At 33.8% G+C, this 27,634-nt stretch overlaps 1 protein-coding gene across 1 annotated transcript in view; it reads left to right on the forward strand.

Annotated features, from left to right (window-relative positions):
* The window catches only part of BLTP1 (bridge-like lipid transfer protein family member 1), a 208,736-nt gene that overhangs the window by 154,169 nt on the left and 26,933 nt on the right, over positions 1-27,634 (forward strand). Inside the window, exons 55-68 of the mRNA XM_058437034.1 lie at positions 460-671; positions 1,775-1,973; positions 6,116-6,175; positions 8,191-8,417; positions 9,072-9,272; positions 9,458-9,588; positions 10,870-10,993; positions 17,019-17,128; positions 18,198-18,288; positions 18,825-18,887; positions 21,040-21,293; positions 24,244-24,459; positions 25,611-25,791; positions 26,318-26,519. Of these exons, the coding sequence (XP_058293017.1) occupies positions 460-671; positions 1,775-1,973; positions 6,116-6,175; positions 8,191-8,417; positions 9,072-9,272; positions 9,458-9,588; positions 10,870-10,993; positions 17,019-17,128; positions 18,198-18,288; positions 18,825-18,887; positions 21,040-21,293; positions 24,244-24,459; positions 25,611-25,791; positions 26,318-26,519 (2,271 nt within the window). The remainder of the gene's footprint in view (positions 1-459; positions 672-1,774; positions 1,974-6,115; positions 6,176-8,190; positions 8,418-9,071; positions 9,273-9,457; positions 9,589-10,869; positions 10,994-17,018; positions 17,129-18,197; positions 18,289-18,824; positions 18,888-21,039; positions 21,294-24,243; positions 24,460-25,610; positions 25,792-26,317; positions 26,520-27,634) is intronic.

A 27,634-nucleotide genomic window follows, 5' to 3' on the forward strand; every position in this document is an offset into this window, starting at 1 on the left:
AAGGTTTGTTTCTGTTTAACAAACTCAAACATCTTTGACTTTTCTCTGTAAGTCAGATCCTTTTAATGGTATGTTCCTAGCATTATGTACCTTAAAGAATTTTAAAAGAAGTAACAACTCTACAGATGAAGTCAAGTACCATGTCTGTTTTCATTTGTTATTCCATCCCAATACCTAACATATAATAGGCATTTCACAAATAAGTTAGAGGGAATGAACAGACCTGGATTTTCTTCTTCCTTGTGCCATTATGTGGTTGCCTGCTTTCTGTTTTTTCATTTGTTATTTAAAAAATGGTGACTATATGTCCTCTTAGATCTTTCCCAATTCTAATGCTACAGTTTTCTGGGTGTAATTTTTATTAAGCAACAGGATTTTGCAGCTTTTGAGCTTTACTTAACATATAGATTTACAGTGTTGATTTTAATTTTCTTTCTGCCCTGTCTTAATTATCAAAAGCTGTGCTGTTTTGGCTGAATTATAAGGCTGCCTATGACAACTGGAATGAACAACGAATGGCTTTACATAAGGATATTCATATGGCTACAAAGGAAGTAGTAGATATGCTACCTGGTATCCAGCAAACGTCAGCCCAGGCCTTTGGGACTCTTTTTCTCCAGCTCACTGTCAATGATCTGGGAATTTGCCTACCTATCACAAATACTGCACAGGTACAAAAAGTCAAGTCATATTCCAGGATTAAGAGCCAGGCATTTCTACATAACCATTTCTAAGTATTTAGAGTATAACAATACATTTTTCAGTATAACAGTTTATAACTGTTTAGTAGTAGCAAGTAAGATTGAATTCCTTCAACCATTACTCATCTCAATGTATTAAATCTGAATCTCATGGGACTTTTCTCTGAAGCACTCTTATATGCTTCAGAATAGTGGTAAGATTGATACCCACCAGATAACTCTTAATTTTTACCTTCATAAAAAGAAGCTAATTAGTTTCAGAATCATTTTATTGTTTTCTTTTTTAACAAGGAAGTCATTGGTATGGACTCGTTTATAAGATGGAAATAAAAGGACATTTAAGAATACTGTTTAATAAACTTACTTGTAACAGAGTAGGGAATTCCAAAATGCTTTTATACTGTAATATTTAATGGTAATAAAACTTCAAAGCAGTGTGTACATGAAGCAGGAATTTTCGCTTTGCAACTTAGGACAAATTCTCAGGAATATGTAACTGCATGCACGTGTGTGAGAGAGAGAAAAGGCTATGAACACCTGTCAGGCCAAGAAGCAACAGTTTATTAACAGTAGAATACAGAGATCTATATTTTACTCTTGCAGTTTACCTTAGTAACTTGTAACCAGTTGTTGAATTAATTTATCTTCTAGGATTCTGTTTGGTAAGACAGTGTTAAGAAAAGCTTTGGGTTAAGGATTGGCGGCATTGGTATGTTTGTGTTTCAGGAACTGAAATATAGTAGTTTTTTAATAGCATAATGGGCACTGCCTAGGAAGGCCATAAACACAACAGGTGGGTGGCATAGTGAGAGCATCTCCCCACAACTAAAAGAGAGGCTTGAGATAGAAATGTAGATAGCCCTTCGTATGTTAAGTAAGAAAAAAAATGCACATGGCAAGTACCTTTCACTTGAGCGATTTAATTTTTAAAAGGCATCTTTCTAAGCTGCTCTTTAATGAACATATCTAGGCTTGACCATTTCTAGATTTCTATTCCTGTGAATCCTGTGAGGATTTCTAAGTTTAAAAAATTGTCACCTTTTGTCTTATTTCTTCTTTAATATATTTTGCAGTCTAATCATACTGGAGACCTTGACACTGGTTCTGCTTTGGTATTAACCATTGAAAGTACTCTCATCACTGCGTGCTCTTCAGAGTCTCTGGTTAGCAAAGGGCATTTCAAAAACTTTTGTATCCGTTTTGCTGACGGATTTGAGACATCATGGGATGACTGGAAACCAGAAATTCGTGGGGATTTAGTGATGAATGCCTGTAAGTATCTTTTATTTCTATATACAGTTTAGAACTTAAAAAATAAAACATTAAGTCTCTATTTGTGAAATTAAAAGATGCTTAGATATAGCAAATGTTTTTAGACTTTGAGAAAGAAGGGCTATTTGTAGTTACAGGTAACAAACCATATCCGTGAAAAACTACAGCACTGAGTAGTTTTGGTAAGTAAACCAACCAGGCATTCTTTTTGGTACTATAACATTTGAATGTTTACACAGTCCCTGATTTTTCCTGTAATTGATCCATGTTTGACCAGATAAAGCATTTTTGTCCTGTCGGAATCTTGAAAGAAAATGATAAATGTGCAATATCCAACTCAACATAAAACACAGAACAGTTTGTAAATAGCCGGGACCAGGAACTCCAGCCTTAATTAATATTGACGTGAATAAATCCACATGTTCAAATTTGTAGGAGTGCAGAGTGCAACATGAATTCCTGCAATTCCATAATATTCAAGGTTGGGTATAACTAAAGCTGTGTTTATAGGCCATATTGAAGATACGGAATTTATTTGTATATATTTTTATATTTTAAATATTATAGCAGAGTTGGTAAAGCATCATTAATCTTAATAATAAAGAAAAATTATAAATAAGGAGTTAAAAGGTTGTGAACTAAAATTCCTCAATCTTGTAAAGTAAATTACTTACTTTTTAGGAAGCGGTAGCCCATTGTTTATGTAATTTTTTCCTCTCTCCACTAGAGGGAAATCTTTCTACTTCCCATTTTCTTTGAGGAATGGGAAAATTTCTGTTATTTTTACAAAAATTGAAGTTTTAGCATTCAAAATGAATGAAAAAGTCTTGGTTTTAATGTGTAGGGAAGGAAAAATATCTTTTCCTACTACCCTTTTAGGCTATTTGCTGGGGCTTGTGTAATAAAAGACCAATTAATGAGAGAAAAGCATACAGGTTTATTTAATATGAGGTTTTTTTGTGACATGGAGCCTTCATAAGGAAATGAAGATCCAAAGAAATGGTTAAACCTCAGTATTTTTATGCTAGGTTTGAAGAAGAGTAGATAGTTGTAGAGCAATGTGAGAAAATAAAAAGGGGTATGAGTTAAGGGTAGTAAACTGGAGGAAACTAACCAAGGCCTGTTTGTTCAGATTCCTCTCAGTGTCCCTCCACTTTGGAGATGAGGATGCTCCTTTCCTCTGGGTATAGGAAGGGCATCTCTCACATGTGGTTCGTATGACCTGCTTCAGAAGAAAGTCAAAGTCCTTCCTGCATCTGCTGCTTCTCAAATTGCTTCAGTTTAAAATATCTTCCATATGACAAGATGCCATTTTAGAAGGCAGTGTGTACTGAACCCCATCAAATACTTTGCATTTAGATAATTATAGGTAAAATACCAGTACTTATTTGAAATACTTCAGGTTACTGAGAAGAGTTGATATGGAAATACTCATGCCTATTATCCAAAAGACCAATATCAGCCTACAACAGAAATCTTTATAGATTTATTATTTTACACAATAGTTATACATGTTTTTTTAAAATCAGTAAAACATATATTTTGTTTTTTTAATGAAAGACAAAAATAAATTTAGTGATTTTTATTAAGGTGACAGCTTTACCATCATTGTATTTATTAAAATAAGTAGAATATATTTGGAAAAAAAGGAAGTAAACCATTTCCTTAACAGTTTATCTTAAAGGGCAAATGCATAAGATATAAAATGAGAAATATGCTCTGATTCAGAATCAGAAATATACATTACAAAATGAACAAATAATTTAGCACCTCAGTATATATTCTGTTAATACAGAACACTAACACGCTGGTAATCATGATACTCAGAATAATTTATTTTGGGTTTTAGAGGGGACTAACATGCTTCTGTAACATGCTTATTGTTTGGGTTTCTTGGGAGGGGGCCAGAAGGAGATAAGCAGAGTAGTTATGTAATTGACATATTTATAAAAATTCCAAATGATAAAATGGACAAATTAGTTTGCTAGTTTATAGTTTTTGTTAGTAATAAGTATACCTCAATATTTTGAACAAAGGTGATATGTATAGGGCAGAGAAATAAGGAATGTTAGGATTATACCTTAGAATTTTTTTAACAGATCATTTTTAAAACATACTCTAGAAAAAAAGGTGACCCAGTAAAATTTCTTCTCTAGGTGATAATGTTTATTGAGAAGTGCATTAAAAATTAGCAAGGACAGTCTATAGGAAGAGTTCAAAGAACTATTTAAGTAGATAGTAAATATTAGGACAATATCATGAATGTGTATTTAGACAAAATAAACCATCAGAAGTTTAGATGTCTGCAAGCTCTCTGTAAAACCTGGGTAGCATTTGGTCATCAGAGCAGAAAAATTACCATCCTGGATTCAGCCTAATGGTTGCTCCAAGTCATCATTCTGTCTGTGATACAGAAACCACAGGTATTATGGGGAAGAGACTAGTTGATTTCTTAGTCCTCATTTTCAGGATTCAGATCTGCGTCTAAAAATCGTAATATTCCTTATTAATTCATCATGGCTCTATATTCTATGAGTTTATATATTCATTTTTTAAGCTTAATGTTTTTGTTGCTTTTTAGAGACAGAATCTTGCTCTGTTACCTAGGCTGGAGTGCAGTGGTGCCATCATAGCTCACTGCAGCCTTGAACTACTGAGCTCAAGCAATCCTCCCACCTCAGCCCCCCAAGTAGCTGGGACCACAGGCACATGCCACCATACCTGGATAATTTTTAAATTTCCTGTATAGATGGAGTCTCACTATGTTGCCCAGGCTGGTCTTGAACTCCTAGCCTCAAGTGATCTTGTGGCCTTGACCTCCCAAAGCACTGGGTTTATAGGTGTGAGCCACCACACCTAGCCCTTAAGCTTAATTTTTAAAAATTCTCTACTCCTTCTTGGGATAGGAAATCCTAAAAGTTTTCTTCTCCCTTTTTATTTACTAATTCTTCCTTTCACTTGGCCTCAGTTATGTTATTCAGATTTCAAAGGGTTTTCTTTTCATTCTAGCATTCTTGAATTTGAAAGGGTAATGTAAGTCTTAAATTTGTTCAGATTTGTAACCATGACTACAAAGATGAATTGAGTGATACTCCAAAACCAAATCTAGTTATTTCTTAATTAGAATTTGTATGTGAGACACAGGTACTATACAGTTCAAAGGTATAATTTAGATGTTAAAGTTATTGGCAGTCTTTAAAAAAACCATAATAACAAGTAGATCCTCTCTCACAAACCAAGTTGTAATATTTCTAAGTTGGAAAGATTTTTCCCTTTTGAAATTTTTCAAAGACAGAAATGTAATACCAAATTACCTAAAATATGAATAGTAAGCTCAAATTTAAGTAACATGTGAATACCAATTTAGGATTCAGAGTGAATTACAAAAGGACATTAAAGATATATGTACTCTCGAGTTTAAATTGATATTTAGTTTCTTCTAAGGATAACTGAGGAAGGTCTTAATTCTATGTTTAGAGTTTACTTTGTTTGAAAGTTGCTTCAACTTTTACTGTGTAAAATTGTTGAATTTAATTAACATCTTTTTTGAAGCTGAAGTTACCAGATTAAAGCTAGGTGGTAGTAAGTGTTTCAAAGTTAAAGTAGATATATTCTGGAGATAGGTCCATGATCTTGAGATTGACATCATAGCCTTCAGCCATTTTTTTTCTCATAAAATGTTCCATGTCAAAAGAGAAGGTAAGACTGATGAATCATGTGTCTGACCTAATGTGGCAGCTCTTAGTTGCCAAAATTCTATTTTAAGTCATTTGCATTCTCAAAGTGCCATTCATTTATGATAACAAATTGTCATAGCATCCTGGATATTAGTGGATAAGCCATCTAGAGTGTCAGAGTTGGCCACGTGTTGTCACTCCAATAAGGAAATCACATGCAGAAAGTAAAGCTAAAACTGCAGTTAAATTATTTAAATCTTAGAATAAAATATTGTGAAATATGGAATCGATCTTATGAGTCATTAAGATAGCCCCTTCATTCCAATGATTAAGAACTAAAATCTAGGAAGGATAGTAATCCTCTTTGTATTTAGATAATAATCTTGTGTGAAAAATTAAAGAGTACAATATATAATCACAAATGTATTTTTATTGAAAACTATTTTTGGGATGATTTTTGTACAGGTGTAGTTCCAGATGGCACTTATGAAGTATGTTCAAGAACTACAGGACAAGCAGCAGCTGGTAGGTTCACATTCAGCATTATTTTGTGTTAGATAGAATTCTGCCTTTATCTTAATGGTAAGAGAATCTTTTGGCTAAGCTAATTCTGGTGTTCACTAATTTTAAAAAAAACTTTTGTATTAGAACATTTGTATTTATTTAACAATTATTAATCAGACACCTACTGTGTGTATATATATGTGTATATATGTGTATATATGTATATATATGTGTATATATGTATATATGTATATATATGTGTATATATATGTATATATGTGTATATATGTGTATATATGTATATATGTATATATATGTGTATATATATGTATATATGTATATATATGTATATATGTGTATATATGTATATATGTATATATATGTATATATGTGTATATATATGTATATATGTATATATGTGTATATATGTGTATATATATGTGTATATATATGTATATATATATATATATACTACAAGATGTTTTAGAAAAGATTAAAATGAATAAGATATACTTTCTATCCTCCATACTTTTAAATTCTTACAATGTAGTTAAGGCACATGCAGCAAAATTACATTGAAATATGTGATATGTACAATAAAACATAAAATTCCAGTTGCTATTGAAATGTATAAAAAGAAGAGAATATTTTCAAATATGGGAGAATACTGGGATCAGAGAAAACTTCATGGAGGGACAAACATTTAAACAAGCACTCCAAGGACGGGATAAATCTTTCTTAAGCAAAAACTGGGAGATGTGGGCCAGAGAAAATTTAGGCAGAGAGAATAATATAACATGAATCATGATGTTAAAGCACAGTATTCAGATTTGTCCAATTTAGCTAGAATAGAGTTATATAAAAAAAAAAAAGATGGAAAAATGTTAAATGCCAAATTAAGGAGTTTGATTTGGTGGGTAGTGGGTAGGCTAGCCATTGAATGTTTCTGAACAAGAAGGCAAATGACACTATCAAAGGAACACTTTCAAAGATTAGAGGGCAAAAAAGCCTAGGAAACCAGTTAGGAGGTAACTATGAAAGTGGTCATGTGTCTTGACTAAGATGATAGCACAATGTAAATTTTTATTATTTTGCTTGTTATAAAATTGGACAGGGTGAGCTACAGAGATACTTATTTAAGGGCTCTTAAAATGTTGAGAGAGGTAGAAATTGATTAAGGCTGGTAGATTGCCAGTCTGTCCTTACTGTTCTCTGTTTCCCTCCCCAAGCCTAGCCTTAGTGCTCATCCTAAGTTACCGTAGAAAGCCCCAAGGCCTAGAGTCTGACAAAGAACTGGAAAAGTTAGAGAATTTTCAACTGAGGTCACAAATAAATCTTTGTGAGGACTTTTAAGTGACAACAACCCGCTTAGATTAGATTAACCAAAAGGGGATGCTTATTAAAAGGACATTTTCAGACTACAATTAGGAATGGTTATTTCAGGGAAGAGACGGAACCAGGTCAATTCAGGAAACCTTAGGAACTACTAGAACCAAGATCCCAGCTGTTACCAAGACTCTGTAGCTCTTATCTTTGCTTCTTTGCTCCCCTCTTGGCTACTTGTTTTTCTTCTTTTAACTTGTAACCTCTTTCTTATACATGGCAAGAAACATTGTGGAGTCTCGTTTCTCCACCCTCAAGTCATTAGAGAAGGACCAACCTTTCCTCAAGTCCAGGCAAAATATCTTATTTTTCCAACTTTGACCTTCACCTGGACCAATTACCTAATTAATTCTGTCTAATGAGCTAAGGTCATGGCAATTCCTACTACAGCTATAGGATGGTGGATCAGCTTGGGGTCAGGGAGTGAACCTGTAGTTCATAGGGAAAAAGAAAATAGGTGCTATACAGAGGAAACAGTAGACGCACGCTGTACACATAGAGAAATCAATCCTGTAGTCTGATGTTTCTGACAAGTTTAGCAGTGAAAGACATTAGTTATTATATTTGGCCATCATCCATTTTATTACTTTGTAAAGTTATTTCAATTTCTATACTCAGGACTTAACAAAAATGCAACTTCTTTATTTAAACAGAAAGCAGTAGTGCTGGAACCTGGACACTCAATGTATTGTGGAAAATGTGTGGAATTGATGTTCACATGGATCCTAACATTGGCAAAAGGCTTAATGCTCTGGGCAATACTCTTACAACACTGACAGGAGAGGAAGACATAGATGACATTGCTGACTTAAATTCAGTGAACATAGCTGACCTGTCAGATGAGGATGAAGTTGATACTATGTCTCCCACTATCCATACTGTAAGTAAACTCACTGTTAGAATTTTTCAGGATTGGCTTTTACCCTGAGACAGGGATATTTTTTGTTCAGTGTTATTTAGTATATTATAGTTGCTATTTGTGGAGGAAGGCAAGGGAGTGGTGGTTCACTGTGTCTACATTTCATAATACTGTCTTTTAATTGAGTTCTGTGCTACATGTTGACTGTCATCCAACTTGTGCTTTAACCTATAAGTAAAATAATAATATTAAAACTGAAGTGAGTAGGGAGTGGGGCAGGGTGGGGAATGGGAAGAAATTGCTAACAGGTATGAAGTTTCTAAGTGATGAAAATATTCCCAACTAAGATTTTAATGATGGTTGTACAACTCTGTGAATATACTAAATGGGTGAGTTTTATGGTACGTGAGTTATATCTCAATAAAGATGTTCAAGATGAATTTCAAAGCAAAGTGCATACACGAAATGATACATTTTAAAAATATGTATTTTCATCTATACTATACATTCTGTAGTTTCAAGTTATTTTGTGGCAAAAAGAAACTTATTCTTTGATTTCATTCTGGTATTGATTTTTTAAAATTATTTTCAATATCTTTTAACTACTGTACCATGAAATAGTTTTGTTCTTGGGAAGAAATTTTTTAAAATTTAATATTACTGTTTATTACTTAGAGTTCAGATGGAAGTTCAATAAGTGGAGATGGCCACAAACTCACCTTTGGGCAGCGACTTGTAAATCACCTACTAGGCCTGACACCCCCAAAGCAGCGCCATTCTGTTCCTGCAGAGTATCTGTGTGACCCAGAGATGTGGGGCTCCCCTCAGTCTAGCCAGTCCCATTTGAAAGCATGCAGAGCACACTCATGGGGAAACGTAGGTAGCAACTAAATAGATTCCTTATGAAATTGAAGGGATTTAAATCAATGGAGAATTCCAATCTTAATATAGATGGCTTTGATTCTTGCATGCTTTGATTTAGGGTGTTAATTTTGTGATAGTATAGATTTGCTGTGTGACTTGAGGTAGTGGTATTGACAGATACGCTTTTGACTTTTCAGGAAGCCATAGATTATCGAAGACAGGCAGCATCTGCTAGCCAGCCAGGAGAACTTAGAGGAAGAAAAATTATGAAGCGTATAGTGGATATCAGAGAACTGAATGAACAGGCCAAAGTAATAGATGATCTGAAGTATGTATAATGATTTTTAATTTAATATAATGTTCCTTAATTTTAGAATCATAAGATGTTAAAAGTGGAAGAAACTGTATTTGGTCTAATACAAACTCTTTAGTTTATCTGTGATATCACCAGGGTCCAGAGTTGTTTAATAATTTGGTCGAGATCATACACTTATTAGTGATAAAGTTAGGCATGCGGCTGGGCGTGGTGGCTGATGCCTATAATCCCAGCACTTTGGGAGGCCGAGGCAGATAGGTCACCTGAGGTTAGGAGTTCAAAACCAGCCTGGGTGACATGGTGAAACCCTGTCTCTACTAAAAATACAAAAATTAGCTGGGCGTGGTGGTGCATGCCTGTAATCCCAGCTACTCGGGAAGCTGAGGCAGGAGAATTGCTTGAGCCCGGGAGGAGGAGGTTGCAGTGAGCCGAGATTGCGCCATTGCACTCCAGCCTGGGTGACACAGCGAGACTCCATCTCCAAAAAAAAAAAGCATGAAATCCTAGTGTCCTAGTGTTTTTCACAACTTATTTCTGAGCACTTTATGACTGATGGTTTATGTCACATATGTGTATCTTTACATGTGTATTTACTCATATATGTATCTTCACAGGCATATATAAATAAATCCATTAATCTTTATCTGTTGCCTGCTGGATATTACTAAGTAATACTTCTTCTATTACAGTAAATATTCTTGTTGCTAAACTTTGCAATTTTATTTTCCCAAAAGGTAATGGTCATGCCTCATCTTTTCTAATCTGCATATACTTGTACTGGTGCTTTTTTTTTTTTTTTTTTTTAAACAATCAAGGACCTTACAGAACTATATGCATTTTGTACAGCAAAAGGTATTGTCTGAAACTTGTCTGTAAGTTATCGTGCAGTGATTCACATTTTCCTGTTGACTTACATTACAATTTGAGTTTTGGTCTCAGGGGAAAACATGACTTGAAGCAAAATATACCTTTCCTCCAAAATCTTACCCAAGGCTTATATTATATGTAGAATTTTACATTCAGACATTTTTTTGCAGAGCGGGTCTATGGTTTTCATGAGATTGCCAAAGAGACTCTTGAAGCAATGGATAAGACACATTTCCTCAAACATTAGAGAGAGGTGTTTTTTGTTTTCTTAACAGTTCGCCAAATATGAGTGTTAAACTTATTGAGGGTTTTGGCTTGTCTGTATATAATCATCTTTGGTATTCTGACAAGAATTAAAAAGAAGCAAGTAAAAAATCAATCTTTGTTATTTCTTTGCAATAATTGCCATATTTGTTTTGCATCCAGAAAATTAGGTGCAAGTGAAGGAACCATAAACCAGGAAATTCAACGTTACCAACAGTTAGAATCTGTGGCTGTGAATGACATTAGAAGAGATGTTCGTAAAAAATTACGGAGGTCCAGTATGCGGGTGAGTTCTCTTTTTTCTTTCAATGCTGGTGACAAAACCACTTGATTTTTTCCTATCATATCTACTGCGTACCAGGTACCATCTAAAGCACGTTACATGTAATAACCCATTAAATCCTAACAACAACCTTAGGAGGTAGCTTGTGTTATTTTCCTATTTTAAAGATGAAGAAACTGAGACACAGGTCAAGTAATTTGACCAAAGTTATACAGCCAGTAATCCTGAGGCAGACAATAGTCAAACCTAGGTTGTAGGACTCTATAGTCTATGCCCTTAGACGCTATGTTTTGTCTGTCTTTCATGAAATCACTCTTCTTTTTAGTCTCTAATGTGAACTCTGCAAAAGATGTGAAAAATTTTAAGATGTCTGTTCTTCACCTATACCATTCTCCCAGGTCAGAATTTACCTGTCAGCTACTGTGCATTGTAATGCACTTTATAATCTTTATTTTTTGCAGGTTTAATCGGTCCCATTAGAATTCGAGTCTAGTAGTAGAAAACTTTTTAAAAACCATTTTGCCCTTTTGTTGCTTCATTTTTTCTAATGAAAGGTAACTTGTTAAGAGTTATCGATTCACAAGTGTACCCACCTGGGCCTGGTGCTTTTTGTTTTGTAAAGTTGTTAATCCAGTCCTTTAGTAAATGCAGGCCTATTTGGATTGTCTCTTTCGTCTCTCCATTTTAGAAAATTGTACGTTTCAAGGAATCGGTCTGTTTCATCTAGGTGATCAAATCTGTGGGCATAGATTTGTTCACTGTATTCTTGTATTCTTTAAATAGCCATAGGATCTGTTGTTGTATACCCTCCCTTATTGCTGATGTTAGTAATTTGTGTCTTTCTTTTTTTCTTAGTTGTCCTGGCTAGGGGCTTATCAATTTTATTGATCTTTTCAAAGAACCAGCTTTGGTTTTGTTGATTTTTCTCTGTTGATTTCCTGTTTGTTTTATTTCTGCTCTAATTTTTATTATTACTTTTCTTCTGCTTAATTTGGATTTAATTTGCCCTTTTTTTCTAGTTTTCTAAGATAGAAGCTTAGATAATTGATTTTAGATCTTTTCTGATGTATGCATTCAATTCTATAAATTGTCCTCTAAGCACTGCTTTTGCTGTGTTGCACTAAATTTGATAAGTGTGTTTTGATTTTCTTTTATATTTTAAAATTTCAGATTTTTCCTTCAACTCATCTTCAGGTATCTTTCTGTTGATTTCTGGTTAAATTCTACTGTGGTCTAAGAGCAGACATTTTAATATTTATAATTTTTTTTTTTTTTTGAGACAGAGTCTCTGTTGCCCAGACTGGAGTGCAGTGGTGTGATCTCGGTGTACTGCAATCTCCACCTCCCAGGTTCAAGCAGTTCTCTCCCTCAGCCTCCCAAGTAGCTGAGATTACAGGCACCCACCACCACGCCTGGCTAATTTTTGTATTTTTAGTAGAGACGGGTTTCACCATCTTGGCCAGGCTGGTCTTGAATGCCTTACCTCATGATCCACCTGCCTTGGCCTCTCAAAATGCTGGGATTACAGGTGTGAGCCACTGTGCCTGGCCATGATTTAGAATTTTTAAAAATGTGTTAAGGTATGCTTTTTGGTCCAGAATGTGGTCTCTCTCGGTGCAAGTTCCATGTGAGCCTGAGAAGAATGTGTATTCTGATATTGTTAGATGAAGTTGCCTATAGGTGTTGATTATATCCAATTGACTGATGATGTTGTAGAGTTCAACTATGTCCTTATTGATTTTTTTGTGTACTAGATATGTCCATTTCTGATAAAAGGTTATTGAAGTCTCAAACTGTAATAGTGGATTCATCTGTTTCTCCTTGCATTTCTCTTAGTTTGGGCCTCACATAGTTTGACACTCAGTTGTTTTGTTTTTAAGAAATAGGGTTTCACTCTTTTGCACCAGCTGGAATGCAGTGGTGCAATCATAGCTCACTACAACCTCGAATTCCTGGGCTCAAGCAATCCTCCTGCTTCAGCCTCCCAAGTAGCTGGGACCACAGCACATGACACCATGCCTGGCAGGATTATAAAACAGTTTTTGTGGAGACAGGGTCTTTCTATGTTGCCCAGGCTGGTCTCAAACTCCTGGCCTCAGGCAATCCTCCTGCTTTCGACTCTCAAAGTGCTAGGATTACAGGTGTGATCCTAGGATTACAGGCTGATCCACCATGCTCAGCCCACTCTGTTGTTAGGCATGTACACATTAGGGATTGTTATTTGTTCTTGAACACTAGACCCCTTTATCATTTCATAATGCTCTTCTTTTTCTTTATACCTGATAATTTTCTTTGCTTTGAAATCTGCTCTGTCTGAAATTAATATAGCTATCCCTGCTTTCTTTTAATTAGTAATAGCATGGTATATTTTTCTCAATCCGTATACTTTTAATCTATGTGTCTTTAAATATATATGCTTAAATATGTATATATAAGTGGGTTTCTTGTAGCAACACATTGTCAGATATTATTTTTTAATCCACTCTGACAGTCTGTGTCTTTTAAGATCATTTTACACCACTGACATTTAAAGTGATTAATGATAGCTTTGAATTAATATCTACTGTATTTGTTACTATTTTCTACTTTTTGCCTTTTCTCTTTGTTCCTGTCTTTGTCTTCTCGTTTTTCTGCCTTTTGTGGTTTTAATTGAGCCATTTATATAATCCCATTTTCTGTTTTTTTCTTAGCATATCAGTTGCACTTCTTTTTTTACTTTTCTTTTTTTTTTTTTTTTTAGTGGTTGCCCTAGAGACTGCAGTCAACAGATACTTCTCGGCTTATGATTGGGTTACATCCCAATAAACCCATCATAAGTTGAAAAGTCAAAATGACTTATGATATCTTCAACTTATGACAGGTTTATCCAGCTTTAACCCCATCATAAGTTGAGGACTGTACTGAATGTTACCTCTTTTGTGCCATCATAAAGTCAAAAAATCGTAAGTCAAACCATTATGAGTCATAATCATAATCCCTCCCTCCTGTCTCTTGTATCATTACTGACATTCATATCTCTTATATTTAGGCATATATAAGCATATACATAAATGCGTGTGCACATACACACACATAGATACATGTGCACATATACATGCGATATATATAGTCAAATACATTATTGGTATTAAATGTGTGCACGTGATATATATAGTCAAATACATTATTGGTATTATTTTGAACAAACTTACCTGTGAGGTCGATTATGAATAAGATAAAGGTTTCACCTTCATTTCTTCTTTAATGCTCTTCCTTTTTTTAATAGAGATCTATATCATTTTCCTTCTCTCTATAAAACTTCTTTTAACATTGCTTGCAAGGCAGGTCTGCTGGCAACAAATTCCCTCAATTTTTTGTGTCTGAGAAAGTCTTCACTTTTGAAGAATAATTTTGCAAGGTATATGATTCTAAGTTGTTGGGGTTCTTTTTTTCCTCTCAACACTTTAAATATTTTACTCCACTGCCTTCTGCCTGGCATAGTTTCTGAGGAAAAAGTCAGGCTTTTTTCATTATCTTTTTTTTTTTTTTTGGTAGTTTGATAATGATATAACTACATGTAATTTTTTTTTTTTTTTTTTTTTTTTGGCATTTATCCTGCTTGGTGTTCTTTGAGCTTCCTTTACCTGTGGTTTGGCATCTGACAATAATGTGAGAAAACTCTCAGTCATTATTGGTTCAGATATTTCTTCTGTTCCTTTTTCTTTTCTTTCTGGTATTCCATTACACATACTTATACATTTTGTAGTTGTCCCACAGTCCTTGGATATACTGTTTTTTTTGTTTTTTTTCAGTCTGTTCCGCTTTTCACTTTTTGCAGTTCCTATTGATATATCCTCAAGTTCAAATATTCTGTCCTCAGTTCAAATATTCTGTCCTCAGCCGTGTCCAGTCTACTAATAAGTTCATCAAAGTAATTCATTTCTGTCACAGTGTTTTTGATTGCTAGCATTTCTTTCTGGTTCTTAGAATTGTCATCTTTCGACTTACAGTGTCCAGCTGGTCTTGCATGCTGTCTGCTTTATCTGTTAGAGCCCTTAGCATAGTAACCATAGTTGGTTTAAATTTCTAGTCTGATAATTCCAACATCCCTTCTTTGAGGTTCTGATGCTTGTTCTGTCTCTTTAGATTGTGTTTTTTGCTATTTGATATGCCTTGTAATTTTTTCTTGATAGCCAGACATGATTTACCAAATAAAAAGAGCTGCTGTAAAGAAGCTTTAGTGAGGTAATGTTAAGGTGTCAGGGTAAGAGAAGCATTTTATTGTCTTTTAATGAGCCTGTGCCTCTGGACTGTGAACTTCATGTTTGTCAGTTTTTTCCTCCCAACTTAGATGGACCAGTATGGATAGAACTGACTGCATTGGTATTGTATTTCCCTTCCCCAGGTCAGTTATACTCTGATAATATTCCCACTGGTTAGGCTCTGGTTAGCTAATTTCTCCTAAGGGCATTTTTTCTTATTCAGAAAAAGAAGGTACTCTTAGTGTTTTTTCAAAATGGTTCCTTTTCCCTTCCCTCTGTTGGAAGCCTAGGGGACTTTTCTCCAGAGGGGATTTTTTTCCCCTGACATTTACTGTAGGAACCTGGTGGAACTACTGAAAGGCGATCTCACAATATTGCGGGGGCACCGGTGACTGGGTCCTCCTGGAGTTTTTAACTCTCAGACTTGTCTGCACTGAACCTTCCAGCAATTCTTCAATTACAGTTCAGGTGTTCCTACCCCAGTGTTGGTTCCTGCAGCAGTTTTTACTTGTGCATCTCTGTACTGGTAAGCTGTAACTCACTGTATTTACTGGTCTCTTTCTCCAATGTGAGGGGCAGAAGTTGTCCTTCCTCATCGCCTCGCCTTTCTTACAGCTCCAAGAACAGCTGTTGATTCTTAAGTTTGTTCAGCTTTTTACTTCTTGTTAGGATGGAATGGTGACTTCCAGACTCCTTACATGTGAAACTGAAAACAAAGTCTAAAAACCACTTAAAAAGAAAAAAAAAATTAATTGGTTTAAAAATTTTTTAAACCAACAGAGAACCCTCTTTTTTTTTTTTTAACCAGGATGAGATTTTTAGGCGGTACCCCAACACATGAAAAACATATTAAATCAGAGCTGCAGGTATCAAAGGAAAGGGGAAAGTTTGTTGCAGGGTTCCAGGAGCTATTGGCTTGACCTGCCCTTCCTTGATCACTTCTAAACTCCCAGAGAATATAGTTTGAATACTGCTCTCCAATTTATTTGTCACTAGTCTCTGATAGTAATAATGGATAGTGAGATCTGTAACATATAATTTTATATTTTAAATTTTTGCTGTCTACACAACAGTCATACAAGATAATTAAAATATTGCTTGTGTCCTGTTACAAGTCATATCTGGTAATTGACTGTTAAAAATAAAACTAGATAGAGAGAATTAGGGAAGTTGTTAAAACATCTGCATTCTTAACACATCTCATTCCACATATTCCCCTCAATTCCCATTATCCATCTTAGATTCCATCCAAACCTCCACTGTATTAGAATCTTTTAACTATCTAGCACCATCACAAGTTTCTAGAAGAGAGACTTAGAGACAGGGAGAGTGTTAAGTCATTAACACTCTTACTTTCCTTGGTTGTAATGAAGAGTCCTACAAAAGGGATGCCCTTGGAGAAAAGTGATCTTTTGTCCCCACTGCCCCGAACCTAGCTTTCTCCCAAAACCTTTAATTCTCAGTTTCTTTCTCCATTCTTACTTTTAAAATCATTTCATTTCTTCTCACCATATTTCTGTACCCTCATCGCTGCCCCCAAACTTTCTCTTTTCTTCTTTTCTCTCAGGTCAGCTGGTGGCTCATGTTTTCATTGCGCCTCCTAATTGGTGTTAGAACCAAAGAATAGCTGATTCCTACTCTATTTTGACTCATATTGTTAAGTAACATTAAAGTCCCCTGGGGAAAACAACTTATTTAATAGTAGAATATTTTCTTTTATTTGAAGTCAAATATTACAACAATAAATAATCACCTATAGTCACCTTTTTTCTCTCCCATTTCGTTAGGCTGCTTCCCTAAAGGATAAGTGGGGTTTGAGTTACAAACCAAGTTATAGCCGATCAAAAAGCATTTCTGCTTCTGGAAGACCACCTCTTAAGCGAATGGAAAGGGCAAGGTAATATATATTTCAGCCATTGAAACAAGTAATAAAACTGTTGACTCTTTTACCAAGGTCAACTACTTTTTTATGTTCTAATTATAAAATTAAGATAACAAAAATTAATTTTATTAGTAAAATAGCAATAATAGTGGATACTATCAAACTCAGAAGTTTAAGGAATCTCTCATCACATTTATAACCACAATGCACTGTGTGCTTTTTAGTAATGAATTACGCTGCTATTTAGACGTTTCTTTTTTATTTACATAAAACTGTGGTTTAGAAGGATAGACAAGTTTTATGCGTAAACTTATAGATTATCTAAAGAAATTAAAAGATGCATACTAGTAGCTACTGCTCTAAATTTGTCAGTTTAGAAAAGGTATAGTCACACAGACATTAAGCATATGAAAAAATGGAAATTTTACATTTTATTGAAGTGAATACAGTTTTAATAGTAAGTCAGCACTATAACATAAGAAGTATAAATTCTTTTTATATGATTTAGTTTTAGAAAAATCTTTTTTTTAATTATGATTATACTTTAGGTTTTAGGGTACATGTGCACAATGTGCAGGTTTGTTACATATGTATCCATGTGCCGTGTTGGTTTGCTGCACCCATTAACTCATCATTTAGCATTAGGTATATCTCCTAATGCTGTCCCTCCCCCCTCCCCCCACCCCACAACAGTCCCCAGAGTGTGATGTTCCCCTTTCTGTGTCCATGAGTTCTCATCATTGTTCAATTCCCACCTATGAGTGAGAACATGCGGTGTTTGGTTTTTTGTCCTTGCGATAGTTTACTGAGAATGATGTTTTCCAGTTTCATCCATGTCCCTACAAAGGACATGAACTCATCATTTTTTATGGCTGCATAGTAGTCCATGGTGTATATGTGTAGAAAAATCTTGAGTTAACCAAAACATTGACTCTTTTTTGTGGGATGCTAAAGGTTAATCAATCCTTTGATTAGGTAAATACTTACAAATAAAATGTTATTGCCATTAATCAGACTTTTATAAAGTCCAGGAATTTTATTTAATGAGAATATTAGTGTCTTATAACTTTATATTTACTTGCAGTTCTCGAGTAGGAGAAACTGAAGAGCTCCCAGAAATCCGTGTGGATGCAGCATCTCCTGGACCTAGAGTAACTTTTAATATCCAGGATACAGTAAGAGATATATAATTTGTTAGAGATATACATTGCTAAGTAGTTTTTACAAATTACAAAATTATGGTATTATACTATTTCAAAATACTGATTTCTGACTACAATCAAAGTATGGATTATGATGATTGAACTGTCTGCATATTACCAAGTAGTGGGCACTGCCCTCATAACATTGTCTGCGAGCCATGAAGCAGGTGTTAGTATTTTACATTTTACATGCACAATAAAGGCTCCATAACTGCTTTCTCTTAAGTAGAAAGGTTTCTGTTGAATAATTTTTCTTTCAAGTGAGAATCCGTATTAAACTACATCTTACACAAATGTAAATGTGGAATATTGATACTCATTTATGTATTTTATTTATAGATAGCAGAAATTAGAAGGAAGAAGATCAGCTTCAAAGTTGTATTCTAATTTCATAGCATATTAAACATTATATTAAAATGTTTATTTTGTTTTTTGTATATTTACTTTTAAGTCATTGTTATTTTTCATCAGTTTTTTTTTTTTTTACTTTTCTCATTATTTTAATTAAGTTGAAAAATACAGTATGGGGAAGTACACCACAATCCAGCTGTCCTGGGGAAGGGTATTTTCAGGTACTTACTAAGAACAATATAAATTTTGCTTTAAAACTAATCAACCACACTGAAAATCTACTTTCAAAATATCTTCCTCTCATTTCAAACTAAACTTAGACCTCAGAAATATTTTACATAATGGTTTAAGACTGTTTGGATCTCATAACCTCTTGCATGCATTTATCTTAGTTTTTACTTCTGTGTAGTTTAATACTATTAAAAACTAAAAGACTAAATCAGCTAATCAAATCAATTCAACCAAATCATAAATAAAAAACTACAATTTTTTTATTTCCTAATCCCTAAGTGAAGCAGTTTTTCCTTATATTCAACTACAAAATGAATTTTTTCATAAACGAAGATCAGTTAATTAGTTCAAACTAGAATTAAATTTAATTCAGAACAAACATTGATAACTGAACATTCTTTTGAGTCACTGGTGTAAAAGAACATTTATGAAACTATCCATTTTTTAAATTATTCTCTTGTTGAAAACAATGTGGAAGAATGAATACCTAGATCTTTTTGGCAAGGTACATTTAAAAATTAGCACTTATCCAAATATATTTTGTTTCCTTTTTGTCACTCTCTTCAAGCTTGAGTCTCAACATGTATCTCATACTGAATTTAGTCAAACTGGATTTTTTTTAAGAACTATTTAATTGTAATATAGTGAGCTTGTTCTTTTTTTATGAAGAAAACGTGGAAAGAAATAATTTACACAAATGGAATGGATTCTGCTAACTAGGCGATTCTTAAAGGGATTAATATTTGAAGTGATTCAATTCAAGTCCCATTTTTAATTAGCCATGTACTGCTTGTAAAAAAAATGGTATATAAAAAAATCATAAATTAATAGCTATGAGATTAAATATTAGAGTTTTCTAATCATAAATTAGAAAATAGATAATTAAAGCATGGTTAAACATAAAATAAATATGAAACAAACAAATATTTATTTACTGTCTCTTACCAAAGTTTTGAAAATTGGCTGTTCTAACAATCTGATTTACTTGTTAACTCAATAACATGTATACTATATAAAATGAAGAACACCTGGATTTGAAATTTTCAATGTAGGACTTAACTGTGTGTGGAATAGCAGCACCCAGTAGTTTTAATAATAAATTGCACATAAATTACCTTGCACATTAAAGTTTATAAAGGCTTATTACTGCTCAAGTAACTCTGTGACTCTGTGAAGCTGGGCATCAAAATTATGTCATGGGGGGTGTTTTGTTTTTGTTTTGTTTTGTTTTGTTTTGTTTGACCTATTTAAATGCAGTGGCCTCCTGGTGAAATCCTGAGTTAGTGACACGGTGTTTATACAAACTATAGTCTTCTCTCAATATCTGTAGGGGATTGGTTGTAGGACCCCCATGCATACCAATATCCACAAATACTCGAGTCCCTTTTATAAAATGGTGCAGGATTTGCACATAACCTACGTACATCCTCCCATATACATTAAATCATCTCTAGATTACTTATAATGCGTAGTAGTACACTTTAAATGCTATTGTAAACAGTTGTTAAATCTTTTATGTGTATTATTTTTTATTGTACTATTATTTTTATTTTTCCTCCAGTATTTTCCATCTGCACTTGGAATCTGTAGGTGTTTACAGAGAGCCAACTGTATTTACCTTAAAATACAGCATTCTTCAGTTTGATTGATACATGTTTTATTACTCAGCTATTTGCACATTTTTCTTTAACTCATGTGGGGCTCATTTTTAAAAGATGTATCCACAAAAAGCATCTACTAGCATGATGAGAAAACAAACTTTGTACTGACACTGCATGCTCTTCCATCACTAATTGCTCTTGCCATTCTGATTTACAGTTAATCATGTTTCTTTTGCTTCCACATGTTTAACTTCTGCTTTAAAGAATTACAGTGTTTACTTATTGATACAGTAATATATGTTTATGTTAAGTAAAATTTCATTCTGATTTTTAGTATGTCAGTAGTATAACTTTCTGTGGTTGGCCCTTTTGCTTCCTTCCTTGGTGTACTATTTCATATGTTCATGAATCTGACCTTTCTTTCAGTTCAGAGTGAAGAAATTCAACTCTGAGTTTATTTTGAAATGTTTAAATTTATGATGTTTTTTTCTTTTTTAATTGAAATATGAATCTGATTCATGTTTTTTCTTTTTACAATCAGTTTCCAGAGGAGACAGAACTGGACCTTTTGTCAGTAACCATTGAAGGTCCATCCCATTATTCATCAAATAGTGAAGGATCATGTTCCGTGTTCAGTTCTCCCAAAACTCCAGGAGGCTTTTCACCAGGCATTCCTTTCCAAACTGAAGAGGGCCGACGGGATGACAGTTTGTCTTCTACCAGTGAAGATTCTGAGAAGGATGAAAAAGATGAAGACCATGAGAGGGAAAGGTTTTATATTTACAGGAAACCCTCGTGAGTAACCTCATTTTAAGATCCTAATGTAGTATTTCAGAATCTAGAAATGAGCACAAAATGTTATATATAACTCAACTTTTACAAAAAACATTTTTAATGTGCCTCGCTTGAGTGAGACTAAGAGACTCATTAAAATAAAATTTTAACAAAATTTATCACATGGTTTATTGTGATGTAGCTCCATATAGCATTATTTTTTATATTTAAATTTTTTTTTCAAGTCACCTAAGTTTAATTATCTAAAATAAAATGGAAATAAAGATGTGGTTATGAGTAAATTAAAGGAGAGGGCTGTATTCCTGTGGCATTAAAGTAACAGATTGCAGCTAGGAGATATGTAATAGTGAAGGCTAGTTAAGAAAAGTAGTAAAGGGAAGTGGTTAGCAATGGATGAAAGAGTTAAGCAAATTCTTAGAAGAAAGAAATAACATGAAGTGGTGTTAATGAAATAAATGACATATGTGAAACTTTGCTCTGAATATACCCTCAAGAGGAGCTGCAAGGATCTTTGGAACTGGTGTATTTAAACCACCCTCAAGTGAGGTTGTGACAATAATAGTAAGAGTTTCTAATAATGGTAATAAATAATGAGAAATTGGCTTAGCACAAGAGTATAACTGAAAGTTGGTCTATAAGAAACTCTCTATCTTCAATCTTCTGCATTTTGAGCTTTAGGGATTCTTTCCTCCCCTTCCTAGACTGAAGCCACTGACTCCTGAATCCCATACATCAGCATATTTGGTTTTATTCCTTCAGTTTTCTGGAGTACATTCTCAAATAACTTTCTATGAAAAGTTATTATTGCAGATCTACTTCATTTTCTTCATGTCTAAAGTAGCTTTACTGTTTTTGTGTTTACTATTGGGTTGGGAACAGAATTCTAGTCTAATATTTATTTCTTCTAAGTAAGAAAAACTGCTCTGTTATCTTCCAGCATCCATATTCGGCATATGCTGGTTATCTTTTTCAATTCTGTCAATGTGACTTAAGATTTTTTTGATATTTTATGTCTGTTTTCTTCCTGGACATTTTTAGAATCTTGTCATTATATTTAATTTCATGGTGGTCCAGGTTTGCGTCTTTTCTAACAATTTTTCTAGATATTTTGGTATCCCTTAAAACATAATATAAATTTGGTTATAGGAAATATTACTTGTGTGGATAAATTCTTCCCTTTTTTTTTGTTTTGTCTTAACAGTAATCGGACATTTGCCTTCCTGGACAGATGATCTATATCTCTTTACTTTTTATGTTTTACGTTGCCGTCTTAAAAAATATTTTGTCAGTTTTATTGAGATATAATTTACATTAGTGTAACCATATTTTCCAGATACACAATTTGATAAGTTCTTTGAATATTTTATTTTGGTAAGATCACTTAGCATGAGATCTACCCTCTTAACACCTTTTTAAGTGTGCAATACAATAGTGTTATCTGTAGGCACAATCTCTAGAACTTATTAATCTTGCAAACTTTATACATGATTGATGAGCAACTGCCAACCTCCCCTCGACCCCCAACCCCTGACAACCACCATTCTATTCGCTACTTCTATGAGTTGGGCAATTTTAGATACCTCATATAAGTGGAATCATGCAGTATTTGTCCTTCTGTATCTGGCTTATTTCATGTAGCATAATGTCCTTAAGTTCATACATGTTGTCACATAGTGCAGCATTTCCGTCTTTTTTCTAAGGCTAATAAAATTCCATTGTATGTATGCACCACATTTTTTAATTCATTTGTCTGTCAATGGACATTTTAGGTTGTTTCTACATCTTGGCTATTGTGAAAAATGCTACAGTGAACATGGGAGTGCAAATATCTCTTTGAGATCCCGATTTCAATTCTTTTGGATAAATACCCAGAAATGGGATCTCTGGATCATGTTGTAGTTCTACTGTAATCTCTTGAGGAATCTCCATACTATTTTCCCTAGCAGCTGCTCTGTTTTGCATTCCTACCAGAAGATGCAAGGATTCTGTTTTCTCCATGTCCTTGCCAACACACTTGTTTTTGCTTTTTATTTAAATAATAGTCATCTTACCAGGTATGAAGTCATATCTCATTGTGGTTTTGATTTGCATTTCCTTGATGACTAGTAATATTGAACATCTTTTCATATACTTGTTGGCTGAGTCTTTGGAGAAATGTCTACTTAAGTTCTTAGCCAATTATTAAAATCGGATTTTTTTGCTTTCTGAATGCTAGGATTTTGTTACATACTTTGGGAATTACTCCCTTGTCAGATGTATGGTTACAAATATTTTCTCCCATTCCATGGGTTGCCTTTTCATGCTGTTGTTTCCATTGCTTTGCAGAAGCTTTTTTAGTTTGATGTTGTCCCACTTGTCTATTTTTACTTTTGTTGTCTGTGCTTTTGGTGTCAGGAAATCATTGCCAAGACCAGTGTTATGAAGCCTTTTCCCTATGTTTTCTTCTAAGAGTTTAACAGTTTCAGGTGTTAAGTCTTTAATCCATTTTGAGTTGATTTTTTTGTATAGTATAACATAAGGGCTCAATTTCATTTTTTTGATGTGCATATCCAGTTTTTCCAGCACCATTTGTTAAAGAGCACATAGCATTATTTTTCTTTCCTTGTTGTTCTGTCTTTAATAAAATCTGGAAAGTAACATTTAAATGTTATAATTTGAGAAAATGAAATATTTTCCAACATACACAGTATAGTTTATATACTGATATTCAGACTCCTTAAAAGTGGTGATTATGTCTGTGTCCTCATCACCTAGCACATAGCCTGGCATATAATAGTTATTCAGTACATAGTAGCTGAATAAAATGTGGCTCCATTAAACTCACTCATGTGAATTTATGAAATAGTAAAATTTATTTACAGACTATTGCTCACATAACATGTTGGAAAATAGTTTGTTAAAAAGAACTCTCATTTTACTACAATGTAATGATCAGTTGTTCTTTCTGTAGACATACATCTCGTAAAAAAGCAACAGGCTTTGCTGCTGTTCATCAGCTATTTACAGAACGCTGGCCAACAACACCAGTCAACAGAAGTCTTAGTGGCACGGCTACAGAGAGAAATATTGACTTTGAACTTGATATACGGGTTGAAATTGATAGTGGAAAATGTGTACTCCACCCAACCACCCTTCTACAAGAACATGATGATATAAGTTTGAGAAGGTAAGAAATTGATTGAAAAAGGATACATGAAACTTTATCTATTAGAAATACTATTCATATATCACTGAATTATAACAAACTTCTCCATCCTAAAATGCAGATTTGAAGTGTAAATGTAATTATAGTTATAATGGTCAAGTGTATATTTCTTATACAATTTCTTATAAACAAGTGCATATTATTTTCTGGCAACTAGAAATGGATGTCTGAGTTAGAGTCTCGCAATTTTTTTGATTAAAATAGTTATATCTTTGGAATCCTTTTAACACACATGAATTTCTCAGTGTCTGTCCCTGTACTATACGTACTTCAGTTTTAAAGAACAACACAGTGCTCAGAAGTATCTTGGTTATTGAGAGTTTTGATGAGTTCATAAAGAAATAAAGACTGGGAGACAGTTACACAGACCTCAGTAGACTGAAATTGTGTTCAGGATATAACTGCAGCTTTACTATTTGTTTATATCACTAACTAAATGATGATATAAACAGGATTAACATATTTTTTCTTTAAATTTTGTTTTTCTTTTCTAACCTAAAAATGAACTGTAAAAAAAATAGTTATAATTGAGTGGATGGGTGGAGATGTAGATAAAAAGAATGCTGACAATTATTGAAACTGGGTAGTGGGAACATGGAGGATCATTAATGATACTATTCTGATTACTTTTTTATGTGTTCAAAAATTTCCATAATAAAATATTTGAGGCTTTTATAAAATAAGAGAAATTTAAAAAGGTACTATAAACAGTTAAAATGTCTTACAAATGTAGTAGTGATGATAAAAAGGATGACTATTAGTTTATTTTTGATTGAACCATAACCCATAATAAATTGCTAATATTTAGCTGTATTTTTACCTATATAAAGGGCAGTTTCATTTGGTTCAACCTAATATGTTCAAATGAAAGTCACAACCTTAGGAAAGAATAAAGGTAACTGCCCTTTATAGTTATGGAACATACAACATTTACATCACTCATGCAAGGCATTAACCAGTCTCGCTAGAGATACTGATGAACTTTACTTTTTTCAACTTCTTAAATGAAGGATTATATTCCATTTACTGTAAAAATAAAAGTTTGCTTTTAAACAAAAAAAGAGATAAATGTGTCATTTTTTAAAACGATGAGAACATTTTTCTGTTCACAGGAGTTATGATCGAAGTTCCAGGAGCTTAGATCAAGATTCACCTTCAAAAAAGAAGAAGTTTCAAACTAATTATGCTTCTACCACCCATTTAATGACCGGCAAGAAAGTGCCATCATCTCTACAGACAAAGCCTAGTGACTTAGAAACAACAGTATTTTACATTCCTGGAGTTGATGTAAAGGTAAAAACCTAATTTCCTAGGGTAAGGGATTATATTGGTAGCAATGTTTATTTTCTATCATATATGTTCATCTTTTTCTCATTATATTAAAATGAGACTTAGTGACTTGTCTAATATAGCCATATTCTGGACAGAAGAACATCAAAACTGCAGGTTCCCACTTCATTTATATAGCACTTTCCATGAAAGTTTGATGGCAAGAAGTTTGGTTTTTTAATAAATGGATATTCATAACAAACTTGCTAAACCTTGCCTAGTGCAACTTCATTAAACAACAATTTTTTAGATTCTAGAATTATAGAATCATAGACTATTCAATTCGAAAGGACATTAAAGATTACCTGAAATGACCTTTTTATTTTAAAAAATGAAAAAAGCAAAGAAACTTGCCAGGATCACAAAGCTAACTTTTAAAAGTTAAAACAGTCTTCTGACTTCCAATGTTCTTTCTACCACATTTTTCTATATTTCTTATTTTCCTTATCTTCATAATTTTAATTTTAAAAGTTTATTTATTTCAATACAGTTGCATTACAATTCCAAGACGCTAAAGACTGAATCACCTAATGCCTCCAGGGGATCTTCCTTGCCAAGAACACTCTCCAAAGAGTCCAAGCTGTATGGTATGAAAGATAGTGCAACATCTCCTCCTTCTCCTCCTTTACCTTGCACTGTCCAGAGCAAGACTAACACCTTACTTCCTCCCCAGCCCCCACCTATTCCTGCAGGTATTTAAGGAGTATATACTTTATTTTTTGTCATTTTAAAAATTTTTAGTTATTACCTACTTGCTCTTTTGAGACTTTCCAATGCACATGTTTAAGAAAAAAGGACATACACTTGTCAATAATGACTATACAGACTTCATATATGGAAGTGTGGGCCAACCATTTTCACCTGTTTGTGAAATTGACATTACTTTAGAATATCTGTTATAAAATAACAATATACCAAATAGTTTACTTACTTAAATTTTTAGGTCTGTATATATAAAAAGAGTAGTTTTATGTAGCTCAAATTTGGGAACTTATGAGCAGATGGAAATATCAAACTTGAAAGTACATTGGGTTTAACCACACTTATTACTTCTCTGTTGTACAACACATTACGCAGAATTTAGTGGCTTATAACCTCAACCACAGGTTCTGTTGATAGAAATGTAGGCACAGTTTGGCTCAGCGGATTTAACTCATGGTCTTTTACAAGATTGCAGTCATGACATTGGCTAGGGCTAGAATCATCTGAATACTTGACTGGGGCTGAAAAATCTGCCTCCATCATGTCTCAGTCATGTGACTGGCTAATTGGTACTTCAGTTCCTCTCATGTGGGCTTCTCTACTGGGCTTCTTCAGTGTTCTCATGATATGGCAGTTGACTTCCCTCAAAAGGAGTGATCCAAAAGATACCATGGCTGAAGCTGCATTATCTCTTATGGCTTAGCCTTAGAAGTCACACACCATCACTGCCATAAGGTTTTACTCATCACACACGTCAGCATGGAAGTAAACTACACAAGGGCATGAATACCAGGAGGCAAGGATCATTGAACGTCATCTTGGAATCTGGCTACCATAGCACATGAATGATACTGTACATATATGGCAGGATTTCCGAGAAAAGGAATATCAGACTAGACAAGAATTACTTGAGAAAGTTTCATTTGGCAGACAAAACTTGATATATAAACCTTTTAAAATAGTAATCATGCTGAGAATGCCTAATATCACTTTTCAGTTAACAAGGCATGTCTGTGTCCATTAAGTGCATGGCAGATATTAACCCCTTTTATAAATGAGGAAAGTTAAGGCTCATAGAAGTTGGATGTCTTTCCTAGATTTGAAC

Source organism: Hylobates moloch, unplaced genomic scaffold (assembly GCF_009828535.3).
Source record: "Hylobates moloch isolate HMO894 unplaced genomic scaffold, HMol_V3 SCAFFOLD_3, whole genome shotgun sequence".
Lineage (NCBI taxonomy): Eukaryota > Metazoa > Chordata > Mammalia > Primates > Hylobatidae > Hylobates > Hylobates moloch.